The sequence below is a fragment of the Bombina bombina genome, chromosome 8 (assembly GCF_027579735.1).
Source record: "Bombina bombina isolate aBomBom1 chromosome 8, aBomBom1.pri, whole genome shotgun sequence".
Taxonomy (NCBI): domain Eukaryota; kingdom Metazoa; phylum Chordata; class Amphibia; order Anura; family Bombinatoridae; genus Bombina; species Bombina bombina.
The window spans coordinates 217,923,868-217,945,992 of record NC_069506.1 but is presented as its reverse complement, the minus strand read 5'-3'; the positions used below and the strand labels follow the sequence as shown (position 1 = coordinate 217,945,992).

Below are 22,125 nucleotides of genomic sequence, written 5' to 3'. Positions count from 1 at the left end.
CAAAGCTTATCAAAAGCTATGTTTGAAAGATTAATGCATTAATACCACCCTGGTTTGTAACTGTAAAGGAGAAAAGCATATTTCCTATAATAATAGGTTGAGGGAATGGTTTCTAGCCGAGGTAGTGGATTCAAAGAACAGCCTGCCAGGTACAGGCTAAAAATGGTAAAGGAGATCAGTCGCACTGAAATCCCTACTAGATAACAATTGCAGTAATTAGTTATACACCAAGGGCAGACAGCTAAAGGGCAAAATTGTTGCAGCAATCAGTCTGATAATATTTAGTAGTGTTTATTTTGTACCAATTTTATGTTTGCACCCTCATTTGTAAATATAGACCTTAGCCAATTGATGGAGGTTTTTTTTTTCACGTCAAAAATAAACATTTACTCTTCTTACAGTTACATAATCGCTTGTGACTGGAGATCTGTTGCTAAGAATTTTCTACCCCTTCAGGGGAGGATAAAATTTTGACCCAGCTTCTGGGTCATTTCAAGAACCACAGACACAATTCAGTAGTAAATCGGTGAAACCTTTTTAAATATTTACAAAACACTGATGTATTAAAAAAAAAAAAAAATACAAATACTCTTTGATTGTGACATAATTCATGGTTATATTGAGATGCAATCTCTTATTTCCCACCTGGACCTATAAATGCCCTAGCATACGACTAAGCATGGGTCTGCACAAATATTTTTCCAGGTCGGGAAAGGGCATCCCTAGCATATATTAATATCAATGTATGCCAGTTCTGAAAATATGTATAGTTTCAATACCCAATCTGAAGCAAGTAACAAGATAATTAACAGGCAGTTTTATATAAACCATATAATCTCTAGAGGGTCATGTGTCCCATCATTAAAAGAAAAGACTGTTCTATTTAAGGAGACGTTTCAACTGTTTGCTGGTTTATTTGTACTAGAAAGTAAAATTTCCTTGACCATTTTGTTTAATTTTTATATAAACTAAGTGTCTAGTGGTTAAATGTTCACCATTTGTCAAAGGGGCATTCTAGTGCATAACTGCATGCTCTTATATTTTTTTAGACACTGCAACAGGGTTTTTACTCTCCACAAATGGGTTAAGCACATGGATAAAAGTCACACTTGAAGCCACAAATACTGCAACTGCCAGACTGAACACAGCCAATGATTATTGTGGTTGTGCTACTGTCACTGCTGATTGGCTCATCAACTGTTTCCTGCTTGGTAACTGTTTTCTGTGGCTCCTGAACGTGACTTTAACTGTTGTGTTTAACCTTTTTGTGAAGTAGAGTTGCAGCATCAATGGTGCAAAAATTGCATGTTCGAACAAATTATAGCATGCAGTTTTTGCACTAGAACATCTGTTGAATTGATAATGTGATCTATAGGATCATGTTACCCCACATTTTTTTTTTTAAGAAATGTCCTTTCTCTTTGAGAATTGAAGTCCCATGGTTTTAATCTTTTGTCAAGAAAAAGACACAGTTTAAGCACTGTCACCTCTTGCAAACCTTGCATATAATGGATTATTAAATTGTCGCAGGTTAGCAAATTTATAACCATTTAATTACCAGGTGAGTTGAAAGAGGGGATTCCCTTCTCTCCATTTAGAGGTTACACGCCCGACTGAGTTGCCTGGGGCCTTTGTTAAGAGCTTGTTTATTGACAGACCTTAGGATTAGGGTTATATTTATTATACTTTATTTATAAAGTGCCAACTAATCTTAACAGCACTGTCCATGGCTACAAAAGAAGCACAACAATAATACAAAATTTTTAAGAGACAGGACAACATTTTTCAAACAAATACAGGAGGAATTGAGGACCCTATTCCTGTGGGATCTTACAATCTAGAAGGGTAGGAGGGTAAGAAACAGGAGGTGAGAATTATGTTAGTACAGAGTTAGATTAAGGCAAATATTAGGTACATGGAATTCATTGTTTTGGAGTTGGGAGTAGGCTTCCTTGAATAAAAGTGTCTTTGGGGAGCGTTTAAAGGAGAACAGATTAGGTGAAAGTCGGACAGCGTGAGCAATGTGCCAAAACTGGGTGGGCATTTATCCTCTTCAGCACTCACCCCACATGGATAACTCTTGCCACTCACTGTTTTGTGTTGTAAAAAAAGTATACCTCTGAACCCCATGGCAGAACATGGTGTAATCGGAGATGTCATCTCAGAAAATGCAGCATGTCTGCAGAAAGAATAGGGACATGCAGTAACTGTTGGCTCTTTTGCTTTACAGCCCTGCTCCACATCAAGTTGTTCTCTTCAAATAGTGCAGTGCTCTGGCTACACTGTACTGAGTAAGTTTTCTTAAAAGCAGTGCAGCCATAATGAAGCGCTGTTTGAAGAGAACAGTCAAATACAGAGCAGCACTGTACAGCAGCAGCACATTAATTTGTCTAGTTCAGAGTATTTTTTCAACCCTGCCCCTAGCCTTTCCCAGTCTGCGAAGCTGTGAATCCTGAATATTGTTCTTATGAGCATTGCACCTATAACTACATTTTTACCTTATAATTATGTGATTAGACCAAAGGCAACAGAACAAAAAATGTATTAAATAGATATTTGAAAAAATTAATGCAATTTTAAGCTGATGCAATATATTATATATTGCTTTATGCTCCAGATAATCAATGCATTGCAATTGAGCTGGTGCTTTATTATAACTACTTAATTTAAACATTTAATTTCAAAATTACCTGCAGAAAAAATTTCAATAAAAACAAAACTCATCGCAGAAAGTGAAAAAAAGTTCTGCCTCTGGGCCTCTGAAGACATAAATGCCATTTCCTAGTGTTCATGTAATAGCTGGAGCAAACTCTCTTTGGGGCCTTCTGGCGAGATTATCTAAGAAATCATGTTGGTACTGTGAGATCCCACAAAGAACTTTGTTTATATAGATATGCAGGTTTCTGGATTTCAAGGATTGACACACATTGCAATATTATGCTCAAATAAGCCCCCAAATATTTTTTGTGTGTGCTTTCTCTCCATGCCTGCGAGATTTTGTTAATCAGGTCCTTTTTGGGGATACTTACTTATTATGTGCATACACAAACTGCTCCTGAGTTTACCCGAACTTTGAGAAAAATCAATACTGAGAACAGAGAAAAGAAGGCTATGCAATTTGGTTTAGGTATGGGAGTTGTCATTACACACGGTCATACAAAATTGAAGAGTTTGGGATTTTCCTCTATAAACAACATAGTTGGAAATGTGTTAGAAATGAATTTAACATCTGTGTCAGAGAAGAAGAGGTTATCAGAACATTGCACAACAATGCAGATCAGTTAACAGGATGATCTCGCAATTCGCTACAAACTCTAATTATGATTCAATTAAGAAAGATAAAATCCAGAAGCAAAACATATTTCCTACCAAATACGCCCTGTTTAAGGTTAATTTTCATCATCAGTGGGGCTGCAGCTTTAGAGACATCAAGGCAGGGAGTATGTCTAGTGACTGGAACTGAGCAATAGCGTGAAAGGCGTGGGTGTTCTTGTGTGGGCAAGTGAAAGCATGTGGAGCTGTCTTGGTATCTTAGCATGTTTCGTATATCTTTACGAGTGGTATGTTCCTGTTTTTTTTTTTTTTTTGTACATGAATTAGCCCATTGCATTATTGTTTTTTTTTTATATATAGACCTCTGTGTATAGCTGTATATGTACATGTCTGTACATGTTCTTGTATACTTGATAGCAGGTGTACATGTCTTTGCATGTTTCTCTGGGCTTTTGGCAGTTTTTATACATGTCTGTATCTGCTCTTCTGCACCCGGATATAGTTATACAAGTCTGTAGTCATTATATAGTTGGGTAGATATAAAAAAAATGTCAGGGTTTGATATTGGTTATAAAACAAGACTTACATGGCTGTAAATATATTCACCTATTTTTTAGAATATGCCTGGGGAAATATAGGTATTGTAAGGGCTTTGTGCATTTAGCATTGTAAAGGATTGCCAGGATTCAGTGAGAGTCCTATTTTATTTCTTATAACCCATTGAAACAAGCTGATATGTGTTTTGAAGCGATCTGCCCTAATAAAAAAATGTCCTGTTGGATCACACACCATAATAATCTGTATTAAAATAGTTTGCAGCTTTTATGAGTCCGTGTCTGCTAGATTAATGCAATGCTCTCCCATAGCATAGGTGTTATACTCGCGTGACTGTCAGTGTTGTAAATATTACATTTTTAAAGTCAAAAGTGGACAAACAGTTGGTTTTCCAGGAGAATTAGTAATTTCCCTTCCCTTTGTTTACTTTATACTCTCTGATTTATGTGTTTTGATAATTATCTTTTTTGTTTTTTTCTTCTACAGTTGAAACCTTTGTAAGAGAGAAGCGTGAAGATGAAATCAGTGAAGAAATCTACAGGTACCACACATAGCAAGGCCTCAAATTCCACACGCAGCAAGAAACTAAAAAGAAAGGTGGAGGAAGGGAGACAGGAGGAGGAAGAAGATGAACAAGAGGAGGAGGAGGCTGCTGCAGAGGAAGTTAGAGTTGAAACTGATGAAGGCTCAAGACAGCAAATGGCATTTGTTGGTGCTAGGAGGATGGAGGTAAAAGTGGAGCCTGCTGGTAGAGATCTGACTGAGACACGAGCACGAGAGCAAGAGCCAGAAACTCAGGTTATAGAACAGACTATACTACCACAAGTAGAGGAGAAGGGTGAGAAACCCCAACTTTGCACGGAGGTCTCTAGTGATGACCAAACAAATAAAGCACTTTATGACTCACCTCGGTGGGGGGTACCACTGAGTAGGAAGACGGCCACCTTTAAGTCCAGAGCTCCAAAAAAGAAATATGTAGAGGACCATGAGTCTCAGGAGGGACCAGATGATTCATCCAGTAGCAGTGAGGGCCCTGCAGCTGTTCAGGAAAGCAGTACAGAGCAGAGAATACCTCCTGTCAGTGTGTCAGAAGACATGTGCCATTCTGTCCCATCTTCTTCTACAGATACAGCCAGTGAACACTCAGCAGACTTGGAAGAAGAGTCTGAGAAAGTTAACGCAGAGCTGGACCCCTCCACTGGCTCTTGGACAGAGGTTGACCTACATCATCAGCAACTCCAAAGGGTATTGGCAATGCGGGGAGAAGCTTTCCACATCTGTCTTGTAAAGCATATTCGTCGAAATCAAGAGTTTGGACTTCAGTTCCCTGGAGAGCAGACAATTACATTCCTGGATATCACACAAAATATGGTTCTTCTTGATCAGATCCCTGAGCCAGGGGGTGTTGAAGTAGGATCTGCTGTTTGTGCCTGTGTGCACTCTGGTGATACAACGTTCCGACAGGGAACAGTGGTGGAGATAATCCAGAAACCACTTTCCTATAAGGTCTGTTTCAAGCAGAGCCCTGGAAGGAGGGACCATGACTATGGCTGGGTTCCCCATAGTTGTGTTCGTCTCCTGCGCTCTCCCTGGTGTAAAGAACCAGCTCTCAGTGTTACACATACTTCAGAGGAGAAACAGCCACAAGCAGCTGGTAGACTTGTAGCACCTCTGCCTTTGGACCAGGCTTCAAGTGGCCACCTTGAGATTCATGGATCTCCCCGTGGCTCAGAGCACAAGCACCTGGAGGATGCAGAGGTGTCAAAGATCAGCTTTAGCATGCCCATAAGTGAGGAAAAGCTTACTGCTGTTCAGCATTGCATTCTTTCTCCACCGAAGTCTCCTGCTTTTGGTATGATAGTGAATCGCCTGCCTGAGCAACCTTCTCCCCTACTTAGCCCAGATGCAGGAAGCCGGAGTAGCTGCAGTAGTGTATCCCTAGACAAGTGCAGTACTCCAGGGTCCCGTTCTCGAACTCCACTGACGGCTGCACAACAAAAGTACAAGAAAGGAGATGTGGTGTGTACCCCTAATGGGATTCGTAAGAAATTTAATGGAAAACAGTGGAGACGTCTGTGTTCCCGAGATGGGTGCATGAAGGAGTCGCAGAGACGTGGTTACTGCTCTCGGCACCTGTCCATGCGCACTAAGGAAATGGAGAGCATGTCAGAAGGCCGTGGGGGCAGGGAAGGAAGTGCAGAGTTTGAATGGGATGATACGTCCAGAGACAGTGAAGTCAGCAGTATTAGAACAGATTCGCGACCTCGCCTTGTGGCACCAACTGATCTCTCACGATTTGACTTTGATGAGTGTGAAGCCGCTAATATGTTAGTTTCTCTTGGCAGTTCTCGCTCTGGCACACCTTCCTTCTCCCCTGTTTCAAATCAGTCTCCCTTTTCCCCCACTCCCTCCCCTTCACCATCCCCACTTTTTGGCTTTCGACCAGCCAATTTTAGCCCTATCAATGCTTCACCTGTTATTCAGCGAGCAGCACGTAGCCGACATGTGAGTGCAAGTACTCCTAAGGGTGGATCAGTACTGACCCCAGAAATGTTGCACCATTCCCACCATAGGGAGAGACAGCCATCAGGCATTTTGCCATCATTTCAGACAAATCTTACATTCACTGTACCCATGAGTCCAAGCAAGAGAAAGCCAGATTCTCATCATGGCAGTGCTAGTTCTGCTGCTGATTTTCAGAAGAGCGACAGCTTGGATTCAGGCGTTGATTCTGTATCTCACACCCCAACCCCTTCAACTCCAGCTGGATTCCGCTCCGTGTCCCCTGCTACACTGTTCTCTCGGTCTCAACAGGCGTCCCCATCCCTTCTTTTGTCTCCTCCAGCTGGCTTAACTTCTGATCCGAGCCCGTCTGTACGAAGGGTGCCTGCAGTGCAGAGAGACTCCCCAGTTATTGTGCGCAATCCTGACGTTCCCCTTCCATCCAAATTTGTGGAGAAGCCACAAGAAGGGGGGTCCCGTAGTATTGTCAGTGGAGCAGCAGAAGGTGTTAGTCCAAGACGCCTGATTAAAGTCTGTTCCAAGGAACACCCTTCGAAAACCCAACTTCAGATTCCAGTACCTATTAATGCCACTCAGATACAAAACGCAGCAAGGACATTGCCTTCTGGACAACCAAGTACAGGAGAGCCAACCACATGCTCCTCCTCTGGAGCCAATGATCATACTCCTCCTGTTTTCAGTGTTTCCTCACCATTCCAACCTGTGGCTTTTCACCCATCCCCTGCTGCTCTCCTGCCAGTTATTGTGCCCAGTGACTATGCCAGCCATCCAGTACCCAAGAAGGAGATCATCATGGGGCGGCCAGGCACAGGTAAGAGATGGCTTCATCTAAGAACCCTTCTGTATGAATGTTCAATACATTGTGATATCTGTACATGACTTGCTACAAGAGTTATAGAAGATACAGCACAGAAATTCCATTGAAAGTTCTTAATAAAGGTGTCCTGATTACTTGTATTATGGTATGTAATTTTTACACTAGTTGATCTGAGTTACTTTAATCTCTTATATGCATTTTTATGTATGTGTGTGTGTCTGTGCATGTTTGAGAGGTGTTTTTAAAAAATTAAATAAAATAAAAAAAACACTTTCAAACGCGCACACACTTATTTTTTTTTTTTACTTTCTCAGTCAGCAGCTACAGTGTACAAAACAGTTTAACCTTCTACGTGTAAGTTGCAGTAATGCTTTCTGACACTATAAATAGTAACACTGTGTTTGTTTTAAATCATTTTCTTACTACTGCATGTAAGTTTATCAGGGCAGGGTAACAAGATAAAAAAAAAAGCAACGCCACAAGGATAGAACAATAAATAATAACCATTAGAATTTCTTTCTTGAAGCTTGTACTCTAGAGCAGAAGAGTAGGTCATATTTATTTTACTGCATATCTTCTCCATACATAAACATTAAAGGGACATTAAACACTTTGAGATGGTAATATAAAATGATAAATTGTATATAATAAAACAACTCTGCAATATACTTTCATTATTTATTTTGTCCTCTTTGCCTGTAATTCCATTCTGAAATGGTTAGCTTTTCAGCTCCTGTTAGAAATGGAAGTGCAGAACACTGTTAAATCCAGCACAACCATTGGCTGCACACTCTAGTGACCTATTTATAACGGTCCCTAATTGGCCACAACAGAGAAGGTAACACAAGTTACAACATGGCAGCTCCCAGTGTTTTATAGACACTAAAACTTTACACTTATTTTGTCACTTATTAAACAACTAATGAAACTTTAAAAAATACATCTACATGTTACTCATGGACTAATCTTTTCTTTGAATGCATCATTCTATCTAGCATGTATTTAGTGTTTAATGTCCCTTTAAAGGGACGTGATACTACAAAAAGTTAACTTGTCCAAGCTAAACAAGTATTTTTAAAAGTATTAAAGGGACTTTTTTTTTTTTTTTGGACATGAAAGTGAAAATTAAACTTTCATGGTTTTGATTGAGCATGTCATTTGAAGAGACTTTTCAATGTACTTCTATTAAATTTACTTTGTATTCAGGTAATCTTTTATTAAAAAAGCATACCTAGGTAGGCTTAGGAGCTGCATTACACTGCTGGGGGCTGGCTATTGGTTGGTGGCTACACAAATACCCCTCTTGCCATAGGATCACTAGATGTGTTCAGCTAGGTCCTAATAGTGCATTGCTGATCCTGGGAGCTGCAGGGGTTAAACACATAGTTATATGCAATCAGTTGTGCAGTAATAAAATGTTCACATTAGGACATTTTCACTGTGCAATTGTATGTCCGTTTTCAGGGATGGGGAACCATGACCCTCCAGATGTTTTAGAACTACATTTCCCATGATGCTCAACTGGACTTAAGTGTCTAAGCATCATGGGTAACGTAGTTCTGAAACATCAGGAGTGCCAAGGTTCCCCATCCCTGGTTTAAATGGATATTTTTCTGCTGGATAAACCTACTTTTGTCCCTGTCAGAGAGTGTTTAAATTTGAGCAGCTTTTACATAACTTTTTTTTATGCAAAAATAGTTGTAACATGTTCTACTGTTGCTCTTATGTATACATGATTTAAAGGGATAGTTATATAAAATTATAAATCGGATATATAAAAAAACTTTAATTATTTATTTTGTCCCCTTTTCCTAAAATTTCAAGTTGTGAGGTTTTTAGTTCCTGTTAGAAGTGGAAGTGCAGTACACTTAAATTCCACACTACCATTGGCTGCACACTATTGACCTATTTATAACTGTCCCTAATTGGCCAAAGCAGAGAAGGTAACCTAAGTTATAACATGGCAGGTCCCATTGTTTTATAGAAACGAAAACTTTACACTTATTTTGTCAATATTTAAACCGCTAATAAAGCTTTTAAAAAATACATCTACATGTTATTCTAAGACTAATCTTTTCTTTGAATGTATCATTTCATCTACCAATATTTGTGTTTAATGTCCCTTTAAGGCATTATTTAAAGGTAATACATATCTATCATGAGCATTTGAGAAACCTTTCTGAAGCTCTGGATTTTAAATAGAGCATGGACACTGGTTCTGGATACCATGGAAATATGTCAGAGGTTCTGTGGTTGGGTCACGGTAGACTACACTACTCCATTGATCTAGTGGTAACTGGCCTTTAACACTGAGTGCTAAGCACTTTCCCACGTGGGTGCTAAATTTTTTTTTTTTTTTTTAAGGTTTTTTTTTTTACCCCCAAGACTTACACTGTTGGAAAGGTTAGGCGATTACCTTTCCAATGGTGGGTCTTGGGGGTCTGTAGCTGCTTAGATGCCTGAGATGCAGGCTTCTAAGCAGCATAACCCCTGCTAAATGCTTTCAGATTAGAGGCGGCCTTTAAAGGGACAGTACACTGTAAAATTGTTTTTCCATTAATGTATTTTAAATGACTTGTTATACCAACTGCAGAGTATAAAATATTTGAGAAATTGCATTTTCATGCTTATATGTGTATATGAAGTAGCTGATTTTGTGTTTTGAAACCACAGCCTATTACAATGGGTTGAACTTAAAGGTGATATCAGATCTCATTATGTTCTAAGTTTGTGTAAAAAGACTTGCTTCCTTATCTTTTATTTGGCTGGAACACCAAAGCTCAATACATAGAGAGAACAATGGAAAATGATCATTTTATTACTTAACTTTCCTGCATCCCACTGAGAGTGTAATCTCTTCTGCTGGCTGTGTATACTTAGGCTATTCAATAGCCTATACTCCAGTATTATTTTGTTCAGTGTAGGTGGCGATACTACAGGCTAAATCGGCTATTTCAAATGCTGAAATAGGAGTAAAGGAGCTACTTGTAACTAATTTAATACACTCTAGCAGGTTAAAAGGATCATTGGGAATAATTTAAAGGGGAGAAATTTTTTGGGTGAACTGTCCCTTTAAGTATAAAGTTGTGTGGTGACGTCATCACGTCATTGCGCGTTGTGTCACCACGCATCACGTGAAGCCCCAGCGATACCTGTCACTATGCAGGCCCGATCGCCTTGGTAGGAGCGGGTGGGTGCCTCCAGATCTCCCTTAAGGTGGGAGAGTGCTAATGACGGCTCTGAGCCGTCATTAGCACCAGAGTGGGAAACTCTGTAACGGCTCAGAGCTGTCAGCACTCAAAGGGTTAAAAATATAAATTGTCTTTATCTAGACAAAAAAAAAGGAAATAAAAATATATAGGAACTTGAAAAATCTACTTTCACCAGACCACTAAGGTGCTGAAGAGTAAGACCTCTGTCCCCTTATGTCTGATATGTTCCAGAGGCTGAAGAGCTCCATTCACTACAATGAAGAGAGCCCTAGAGGCCAGTGCAGGAACAAACTAATAGGTGTCTATGCAGATAGACTTTAGCATGTTTGAAGCAGCATCCATGTTCTTTTATTTATACTCTTTAAAGGGGCGTTATAGGGGGGGGGGAAAATGCCGTTATTTGTTAGAACATATTTGATCACTAGCGACCCTACAATGCTATATGTTTATTCCCTGCGAATGGGATAAAATACATAGTTAAAGTACCACTTGGGAGCCACAGAGAACTGCTGGTTCCGAGCAGGAACTGCAGCTGACCCACTTAAAATTAACCAAACTAGAGGGCGCTCTCTACTACATAAATGAATATATGACCATCTAAAAGTAAAAAACACACAAAATAAATTAAAACAAATAAAATAAATAACATATAATCAATCACAAATGCATCAGATCAATAACAAATGCATCAGATCAATCGCAAATGCATAAAAAGTAATATAGAATATCGCAACTACAGTACAAGTCCAATATATGAGAGGACAGGTCAGAGATATTCTTATCTCACAAAACGGTTAGTGCATAATTTCCAGATACAGGGCTGCTCTCCTTCTTGCAGATAACTCTTGATCAGGCTCTAGACATGGATACAAAAGACAAAGGGGCGCCTCATGTGTAGATCAAATATGTAACAAATCCCACCCTGAATAGAAAGCCAAATGGATGCTCACATTTAGCTGAAGCACCCTTGTGTGCTTGTGGTAGCAGGCTAATAACTCGGGGTGTATCAGCTAACCCAGGCAGCAGGTAACACTCAGGAACACCAGATGCAGTACCCAGATGGAGTACTGAATGCAGTTCGCCCCAAAGAGCGATAGGGATAAAAGTAAGGTGCTAACACTTGGCTTATGTAAAACACAAGGTTTATTAAAACTCGCATAAAAAAAAAAAGAAGCTTCAAGTAATAGGAGGGCATAAACATGTAGCCCCCCTAATGCAACACGTTTCTCGGCTATACAATTGCCGTTTCCTCAGGCATATAGGCACCTTGCTATCTCCTAAACCTTTATACAATGGATAACCAATTAGAACAAAGGATAAAACACACCCCCTTGGGGGCATGATTAAACACATGCCTACAATTAAAGTTTCTTTGTGAAACAGTACCTAATAACAATTACAATGTATAACCTATATTTCAAATCTGATGGAACACTTACAGTATAGCACCGTAATCACACCTATATGCAATATCTGATTGTAATATTGTGTTGTATCCACAAAGTTAAGTTTTATGCAAAAATAAAAGCTATCTCAAAAATATCTAAATTGGGATACCAGCCTCGATACTGCTTTATACTTAGTGGAATATATGGTATGTTTGCTTACTTTATTTTTAAAATTGTTGTCATAGATTGTTATTAGGTACTGCTTCACAAAGAAACTTTAATTGTACACACATGTGTTTAATCATGCCTCCAAGGGGGGTGTGTTTTATCCTTTGTTCTAATTGGTTATTCATTGTATAAAGGTTTAGGAGATAGTAAGGTGCCTATATGCCTGAGGAAACAGTGATTTTATAGCCGAGAAACGCGTTGCATTAGGGGGGCTACATGTTTATGCCCTCCTATCACTTGAAACATTTTGTTTTTATGCAAGTTTTAATAAACCTTGTGTTTTACGTAAGCCAAGTGTTGGCACCTTACTTTTATCCCTCCATCTGGGTACTGCATCTGGTGTTCCTGAGTGTTACCTGCTGCCTGGGTTAGCTGATACACCCTGAGTTATTAGCCAGCTGACCCACTTAGCAGGACTAGTTGCACGGCCCATCTGTGCAACTAGTGCTGCTGATCAGTTCAGCTGCACATAAATTAAAGCATGTATGTAATCTTTTCACTATTATGGCCCTTGAACTGTTTCAAGTTCAAATCTAAAACTACAGCGTTGTAGACTGTGTCTTACAAAACAGACCTAATTTAAAGGCAAGTTTAAACACTAAGGTCCCCATGTACTAAAAGGCGAGCGGACAAGCTCCTCAACTCGATAAAGTTGTCCGCTTGCCTTCGCTACATACGGGCAGCGGACGAACAGAATCCACTGCCTTTGTGTATTATTACACGCTCAAGTGAGCGAATAAAGCCCGCCCCTTCTTTTGCGTGACCATTCGCATAAGAGAAGGGACTGTCAGTCACCAAGAGCAAGCGAGCGAGCTCTCTGTGATTTCTCCTCATCACCTCAGAGGTGGCGTAGTATAATGACCGGTGCTTCTTATATTGCAGTAAGAAGGCTCACATATGCGAACCGGCCCCGCAAGGACTCCTGAGCACCTTACACTGCTTAGTACATAGAGCCCTAAAAACATAGCATGCAAATCAAAGCTTAGTATTTTAAAGTATATCATCTTTGAGATATATATATATATATATATATATATATATATATATATATATATATATATATATATATATATTGTTAAATGCTCACTGGCTGATATGCAGAACTTGCACTATTTATTGGTAAACAATGAAACACATAACATGTATTTTTTTTTTTTGTTGGTTACATTTTGGTTACATTTTATTGGAGACTAGAAGGTAAGGCATGTTTGTGAAAAGTTAACAGTGCTGTGTTAAAGGAAGATGAAACCCAATTCCCCCCCCCCATTTATTATTTATATAGATTAACAACTTTCACCATTTTATTGTCTAATTTACTTCATTCTCTTATCTTTTGTTGAAGGAGCAGCAATGCACTACTGGGAGTTTACTGGCCACATCTGGGTGAGCCAATGATAAGAGGCAAATAGGTTCAGCCACCAATGAGCAAATAGCTCCCAGTTAAGCATTGCTACAGCTGATCCTACCTAGGAATACTTTTCAGCAAAGGATGCAAAGAGAAAGAAGTAAATTGGAAATTTGCTTAAAATGGCATAGTCTGTCTTAATGAGTTTTTTTTTTAAAGGGACAGTCTACCATAAAATTGTTATTGTTTTAAAAAATAGATAATCACTTTATTACCCATTCCCCAGTTTTGCATAACCAACACGGTTATATTATTATAAACATTTAATATCTTTAGACTGCACCCTTATCTCTCAGTTCTTTTGACAGACTTGCATTTTAGCCAATGAGTGCGGACTCCTAGGTAACGCCACGGGCATGAGCACCATGTTATCTATATGGCAGACATGAACTAATGCCCTCTAGCTATAAAAAACTGGCAAAATCCCCTGAGATAAGAGGCGGACTTCAAGGGCTTAGAAATTAGCATATGAGCCTACCTATGTTTAGCTTTCAACAAAGAATACCAAGAGCACAAAGCAAATTTGATGATAAATGTAAATAGGAAAGTTGTTTAAAATTGCATGCCCTATCTGAATCATGAGTTTAATTTTGACTTTACTGTCCCTTTAATGTAAATATGCTAGATCATCCGTATCATTTGTGCACAAATGTACACTTCCTGCCATTTACAATTTAATTTCCATAAATCTCTTGGTGAACATGCCTTTATATTCCTTAAAAAATGAAAACCTTAAGAGACCCTATTTTTTAACAACTATGTTTGTGGTTTAGACAGAGCATGCCGTTTTCAGGGCATTATTGATTGACTTCTGTTATCTAATTTACTTTGTTTTCTCTGTATCCTTTATTGAAAAGTATACCTAGGTAGGTACACGAGAAGAAATACTCTACTTGTTCAACTAGGGCCCAGTCGTGCATTTCTGCTCTGAAACTGATTTAAACTATGTGCTTAACCTCCTTTGCAGGGATTAAAAACATAGTTGTATGTAGGTGGTGGTGCAATAATAAACGGCTCAACACATTACAGGATTTTCTTTTTGCACTTTTATGACCCACTTTATAAAGTGCAGTTTTATATGTTTGCATCATCCCCTTATCTAACACCGCATGTGTGCTAGAAGCCTCTTCAGTATTGTGAGGCAATTTTTACTTTGGGATCTGTGGAAAGTTTTTTTTTTTTTTTTTTTTTTTTTTTTTTTTAAATTGTATACTCTATCGGAATCTTGTCTCTTTAAGTGACGTTCACTACTATTTATGTTAAGGATATAGACTAGTTTTACAATAAAGTGTTTAGAAAAATAAGTTGATTCTCCATGCCTGCAAGTTTTCCATCTAAAGGGGAGGAGAGTCCACGGCTTCATTCATTACTTTTGGGAAATAAGAACCTGGCCACCAGGAGGAGGCAAAGACACCCCAGCCAAAGGCTTAAATACCTCCCCCACTCCCCTCATCCCCCTAGTCATTCTTTTACTTTCGTCACAGGAGGATGGCAGAGAAGTGCAGAGGATTCGTAGTAGTCTCTTATGGAGGGTAGATGCGGGTAGAGTCTTTCTGCGAAACCATCCTGACTCATATTAACAGCTCCACAAGCAATCAGCGTTAACGAGTTCCGCTGCCTTCTTTCTGCACTCAAGTCCATGTCAGGAGCAATGCTTCTACCTGTCACACTTAAAGGGCCGTGATTCTGTTCCACGGCATTGATTCTGGTAAGATTGTTTCATTTTTTTATACTTAATGATAACACAGAAGACAGGGTCACAATGTGGCGCCTTTTATCTTATGGAATCAAGGGTTAATATTCCTAGTGAGGGGATTATTGAACAGGGGGGTTTGTACATAATATTGTTTATTGTGTGATTGCTGCATTATGTGCGAGATGTGGCTCTGGCATTGGTGGAACTTCAGGTTGACTTCCGGGAGTATTTGTTAGGCCGATTTTGGCACGTTTTCTCCTTGGTACAGGGGCGGTCCTGTGAGGCATCCCAGGTGACCGGGTGTGAGTTTTCACTTCCTCTGCCATTGCCCTGGCCATTGGAGGTATAAAAGGTGACTGTTTTTTTTAAGCTAGTCTAGTCCATAATAAAAGTGCAAGCTATGGAGGACTCTGACACGTTAGAGGGTACTCCCTCTTCAACAAAGTCTCATTCCTGTGTTTATTGTGAGGAGGTTCTTGTAGATTAGCCTGCTCAACTATGTTCCACATGCCTTGATAAGGTTGCGACATCTAAAGCTAAAGGGATGCTAGTACTACTGAGCCGTCCACCTCTGAGGGCTCCCCGTCCCGTGAGGTGCGTTCCCTGCATTCATCTCTGAATACACATGCAGCGCCCCAGGGTCCAACTATTACTCCTATGGTAGAGATTCGTTGGCCATTAGATTTTGCGGATCAACTGCTAACGGCGTTATCGAAAGTGATCCATGCCTTACCACGTTTTGCTAAGCGCAAGCGTAGGGCGTATCATGGCGGCCCAGCCCAGGGGTTGTCTACGCCTATGGAAATATCAGAGGCGTTATAACGATGACGAAGCCCGCTCCGACTCTTCGGAGGAGGCTCCTTCTGGGTCGGAGTCCGTGTCATCTCATCCTCCAGCTGCGGAGGAACCTGACTTTAGGTTTAGGATGGAGAATCTGTGCTTTTTGCTGAAGCAAGTGCTTGCTACTCTGAGGTCCCAGAACCAAAGCTTCCGGAGCAACCTTCGATTCCTAAGCTTGATAAGGTATACGAGGACAGGGTGGTGCTTCAGGCCTTCCCGGTTCCTGTTAAGATGGCTAATATTATTAAAAATGAATGGGAGCGATTAGGTTCTTCCTTCCCCTTCTTCCTTTAAGAAACTGTTCCCCCATCCTGGACTCTCAGCTCGAGCTGTGGGGGACTGTCCTTAAGGTGGATGTTGCCATCTTTATGTTCGCGAAGCGGACAACTATTCCTCCAGAGGATAGTTCGTCGTTTAAAGAGCCCATGGATAAGAAGTTAGAAAACATCTTAAGGAAAATGTTTCAACACACGGGTTTGTTTTTCAACCGGCAGCGGCTGTAGCCGCGGTTGCCGAGGCTGCAACATATTGGTGTGAATCCCAGTGTGATATGCTCGAGAGGGAGACTTTCCATTGACGAGATACAGAATAAGATTAAGGCGTTGAAGGTCGCCAATATGCACATTATTCACCTGAACGCAAAGGTTTCAGGATTCTCCGTTTTAGCTTGCAGGGTTCTGTGACTTAAGTATTGGTCTGTGGACATGACCTCTAAGTTGAGGCTGTTGTCCCTGCCTTTTCAAGGAAAGATTCTGTTTGGTTCAGGATTGGATTCGATCATATCCACGGTTACGGGAGGCAAGGGAGCTTTCCTACCGCAGGATAAAAAGGCTAAGCCTAAAGGATCTACTTTTTGTCCCTTTCGTGCAGACAAGGCCCAGCTCCAGCAGCCTGCCGTGAATGCAGATCAGTCCAAGGGAACTTGGAAGCCTGCTCAGTCTTGGAACAAGTCCAAGCAGAACAAGAAGCCTGCCGAGAACAGCATGAAGGGGCGGACCCCTTTCTGGTCCCCGGATCAAGTAGGGGGCAGATTGTCTCTTTTCCGAAGCCTGGTTGCAGGGCGTTCAGGACCCTTGGGTTCTGGAGGTTGTCGCCCAGTGTTACAGGATAGGATTCAGGTCCCATCCTCCCAGGGGCAGATTCCTCCTGTCAAACCTGTCTTCAAGACCGGAGAAGAGAGCGGGCTTTCTAGAATGTGTAATGTATCTCTCCTCTCTAGGTGTTATCGTACCAGTACTCCAAGCAGAAAGGGGTCTAGGGTACTATTCAAATCTTTTTGTGGTTCCAAAGAAGGAGGGCACGTTCTGCATGATTCTGGACCTAAAGTGTTTAAACAAGTTTCTGGCTGTTCCATCGTTCAAAATGGAAACGATCAGGTCTATTCTGCCCCTAGTTCAAGAGGGGCAGTTCATGACGACAATAGACTTGAAGGATGCTTACCTTCTTTTTCCAATTCACAGAGACAACTTCAAATTCCTAAGATTTGTGTTTCTGAACCAACATTTCCAGTTTGTGGCCCTTCCCTTTGGCCTGGCGACGGCCCCGAGAGTCTTCACGAAGGTTCTGGGGGCACTTCTTGCAGTGGCCAGATCCAGGGGCATTGCTGTGGCGCCATATTTGGACGACATCCTAGTCCAGGAGCCGTCGTTCAGCCTCACAGAGGATCATTCGAGGGCTCTTCTTTTATTGCTCCAATCTCACAGTTGGAAGATCAACTCAGGAAAGAGTTCCCTACAACAGGGTGGAGTTCCTGGGCACGATAATAGACTCTATGTCCATGAAAATATTTCTCACAGATCAACGCTGCAGGAAGATTGCGTCCACATGTCTTGCCCTTCGGTGGTGCAGTGTATGGAGATGATTGGGCTCATGGTTTCCAGCATAGACGTCATCCCTTTCGCCAGGTTTCATCTCAGACCTCTTCAATTGTGCATGTTGAGACAGTGGAACGGCGATCATTCAGATCTATTACAGCGGATATCCATGGATGCTCGGACCAGGGACTCCCTATTTTGGTGGATCCATCCGGAGCATCTGTCCCTGGGGACATCCTTCCTGTGACCGTCCTGGGAGATTGTGACCACGGACGCGAGTCTGGCAGGGTGGGAAGCTGTTTGGGGTGCCAACTTGGCACAAGGAAAATGGACCCGGGAGGAGTCTCTCCTTCCGATAAATATTCTGGAACTTCAAGCAATCTACAATGCTCTAAGGGCATGGCCTCTTCTGGGGTCGTTCAGCTTCATTAGATTCCAGACCGACAACATTACCTCGGCTTACATCAACCACCGGGGGGGGGGGGAACGAGGAGCTCCCTACCATTGAGGAGGGAGGTGTCGCGGAGTTCCACAGCTACTCTCTCTCAGCGATCCACATTCCAGGTGTGGACAACTGGGAAGCGGACTTTCTCAGCAGGCAATCCTTCCATCCGGGGGAATGGTCTCTTCACCCCGAAGTGCTTGGGGAAATTTATCTCAGATGGGGAACGCCGGCGATAGATCTCATGGCGTCCAGACTCAATTGCAAGCTACCCCAAAACGGGTCGAGGGGTGCCTTGGAGATTCAGCCTAACTTACGTTTTTCCACTGTTACCACTTTTACCTCGTGTAGTGGCACGCATCAAGCAGGAGCAAGCTTCGGCCACCCTGATTGCTTCTTCGTGGCCCGGAGGACGTGGTTTGCGGATCTAGTGGGGATGTCATTCTCTCCGCCATGGAGGTTACCCTGTCGCAGGAATCTGCTGGAACAGGGTCCTTTTCAACATCAAAATCAAAAGCATCATCCGTTTGGTATACGAGTCTGCTGGACAGCAGCCTCCTGAAAGAATTACAGCTCACTCTAGTAGAGCGGTGGCTTCCACATGGGCTTTTAAAAATGATGTTGAACATATTTTTAAGGCTGTGACTTGGTCTTCGCTTCATACCTTTTACAAATTTGATACTTTTGTTTCTTCGGAGGCTATTTTTGGGAGAAGCAGTGGTGCCTTCTGTTTAGCCATCTGTCTTGTCCCTCCCGTTCATCCGTGTCCTGTAGCTTTGGTATTGTATCCCACAAGTAAAGGATGAATCTGTGGACTCGTCGCACCTTATAGAAGAAAAGTAAATTTATGCTTACCTGATAAATTAATTTCTTCTATGGAACGACAAGTCCACGGCCCGCCCTGTCATTTTAAGACAGATTATATTTTTTTATTTTAAACTTCAGTCACCTCTGCACCTTTTTAGTTTCTCCTTTTTCTTCCTGTACCTTCGGTCGAATGACTGGGGGGTGGAGCTAAGGGAGAAGCTATATAGACAGCTCTGCTGTGGTGCTCTTTGCCACTTCCTGTTAGCAGGAGGATAATATCCCACATGTAAAGGATGAATCCGTGGACTCGTCGTACCATAGAAGAAATTAATTTATCAGGTAAGCATAAATTTACTTTTTCTCAAGGGGTAGCTTCCTATGTACCAGTTTCTGCTTTAGGTTAGGTGGTTGTCTGTATGCCCGGATTGGGGGTTTTGGAAAGATTTTTTTGAGTGTGGGATCCTCTAGGAGTAGTGGTTGTAAGTCTTTTATGATTTTTCGTATCCCTTCCACAGCAGGGTTGTATTTGACTACTAGTGGGATATGTGATATGTTTTTCTTCTCCCTGTATTGTAGTAAGTGTTCAGAGTTAAAAATTTTTATTTATAATCCTTGTTTTGTAACCTTTTTCTCTGAATGATTGGGACAGTGTGATGAGGTGTTTGTCACGGTCCTTGGTATCTGAGCAGATTCTGTGGTATCTTGTAGCCTGACTGTAGATTATGGATTTTTTTAATGTGATTGGGGTGGGAGCTGGAGCTGTGGAATTGGCTGCATCTATCTGTTGGTTTCATGTATACAGATGAGTGCAGTTTGCCATTTGTGATGGATATTGTTGTATCCAGGAAGCTGACACAGTCTCTAGAAAAGTTCATTTTAAGCTTGATTGATGCATGAAATAGATTAAATGATTTATGAAAATGTTCAAGGTTTTTTTCTCCTTCTGTCCATATGATGAAAATATCATCTATGTATCGAAAGTATTTGAAGGGTTTGTGAGGGTGAGTGGCTAGGAATCTCTGTTCTAAGTCAGCCATGAAGAGGTTTGCGTACTGTGGTGCCATTTTGGTGCCCATGGCTGTTCCCATGGTTTGTAAGTAGATGGAGTGGTTGAAGAAACAACATTTTAAACAACATTCCAATTTACTTCTATAATCTAATTTGCTTCATTCTTTAGATATCCTTTGTTTAAGAAATGGCAATGCACATGGGTTAGCCAATCACATGAGGTATCTATGTGCACCCACCATTCAGCAGCTTCTGAGCCTATCTAGATATGCTTTTCAGCAAATGATATCAAGAGAAGGAAGCAGTTTAGATAACAGAAGTAAATTAGAAAGTTGTTTAAAACTGCATGCTCTTTCTAAATTATGAAAGAAAATTTTTGGGTTTAATGTCCCTTTAATAAAGCTGAGGCGTTAAGTAGTTGTTAAAGGGTATTGGGTTCAGAAGGAATTTTCGTAAAAGCGTTTAGTAACTAAGATTTAATCCATGTTGGATACTTAATTATGTGTTAAGGGTAATCCATATACATATACATTGATCTAAAAGTTGCTAATTATGTGATTTTATGGCCTTGGGTGATGGGTTCTAGAGTTATGTGACTTGCAAAAGTAATCAAATGAATTGTTATGCCACTTTCAAATCAAAACCTATTTGAATGTGACTTTTACTATCTAAAGTATGTGGATGAAACTGGATGAAAAAATTATGTGAAAAATTAAAAAAATTGCAAAGGAAAAATTAAAAAAAAAATGTTGCGCAAAAAATGAAAAAAAAAGAACTAAGTCAGTGACCCCAAAAAAGAAAAAAAAAAGGAAAAAAGAGAACAAAGTCAGTGATTGTAATCCAACAAACAATATCCTATAAAAGTCTAACTGTGAAGATCCAAATAGAAATCAAAAGTTAATAATGTGTAGAAAAGGAAACCTTATTTTCCTAGTGGTGAGAGTCCATCTGAAGTTCCTGATGGTGAGAATAAAGTCAACGGTCTTTTACGTAAAACCCAATTGATGGGCTGGGGTTCCTGTTCCTGATGGTGAGAACCCTTAGTGGTTGGGAGAAACTCCAATTCAAAAAAATTAAATAAACCTAAAAGCAAATAAAAACAACAATAGTGTAGATGGTACTAAAAACCTATATAAAATCAGAATAGTGCTTACCAGCTGTGGTCAACGCGTTTCGGCCTCCTCTAGGCCTTTCTTGAGAATTGAGAATTTTTTAATTTTTTTTTTTTAATTTTTCACATTTTTTCATTTTTGAAAATGCAAGTTGACACAGTTTGTTTTCTTTATATTTGCAATCACAAAGGATATTTTTTCACCCTCTTTTGACCAATCTTATAATTTTGTACACATTATCACCACTAACACTGGTACACAATATCTCTTACAGTATCCTCTTCCTAGTCGATATCAGCAATCCATACATTTGACTTTATTGTATTTATTTTTTAAATCCACACTTTGGATTGATTTCTTTCAGACATTGTTAATTTTCTTATATTTTCATTGGAGGTTCTATCATTGCCTCTACAAATTCATTATTCAGTGTTTTTATATAGATATATTTAATATTCAATTTGTACAAGAGTGGATCCACATCTTATTGTGTTTATTGTCATTTATTACCACTGTACCCATTGTGGCATGTTTTATTCTTGTGTAAATTACTAGATCTACAATTAAAATATTTCCAAACACACACTCTATACATTGTACAACACTTAGCCCATTTTGAGGCGCTCTGAACATATTTATTTTCTTTTAAATAGTGAGTCAGTTTGCTAATATCTATTGGTCTGTGTCAGTGCTTAATTCTTCTGATTGCTGACGCAATCTACCATGTGTGGCCTTTTTAACTGTTGAAATAAGAGTTTTGTGTTAAAGGGATATGAAACCCAAAAATTTTCTTTTTGTGATTCAGACAGAGCATACAGTTTAAAAAAAAAAAACAACTTTCCAATTTACTCCTATTATCAAATTTTGGTCTTCTTTTTTGAAGCGATACCTAGGTAGGTGTGGTAGCACTACAATGCAACAAATAGTGCTGCCATCTAGTGCTCTTGCAAAACGGCTGCCATATAGTGCTTCATATATTGGGCAAGCGCCTGAGGTTACATCCCT

The 22,125-nt window shown here is 40.4% G+C and overlaps 1 protein-coding gene across 6 annotated transcripts in view; it reads left to right on the top strand.

The window, feature by feature from the left end:
• Window positions 1-22,125, top strand: part of CIC (capicua transcriptional repressor) — a 368,710-nt gene that overhangs the window by 4,368 nt on the left and 342,217 nt on the right. For all 6 annotated transcript variants that reach the window (XM_053690941.1, XM_053690940.1, XM_053690944.1 and 3 more), the window contains exon 2: window positions 4,315-7,162. In XM_053690941.1, the coding sequence (XP_053546916.1) occupies window positions 4,345-7,162 (2,818 nt within the window). In that variant the 5' untranslated portion in view covers window positions 4,315-4,344. The remainder of the gene's footprint in view (window positions 1-4,314; window positions 7,163-22,125) is intronic.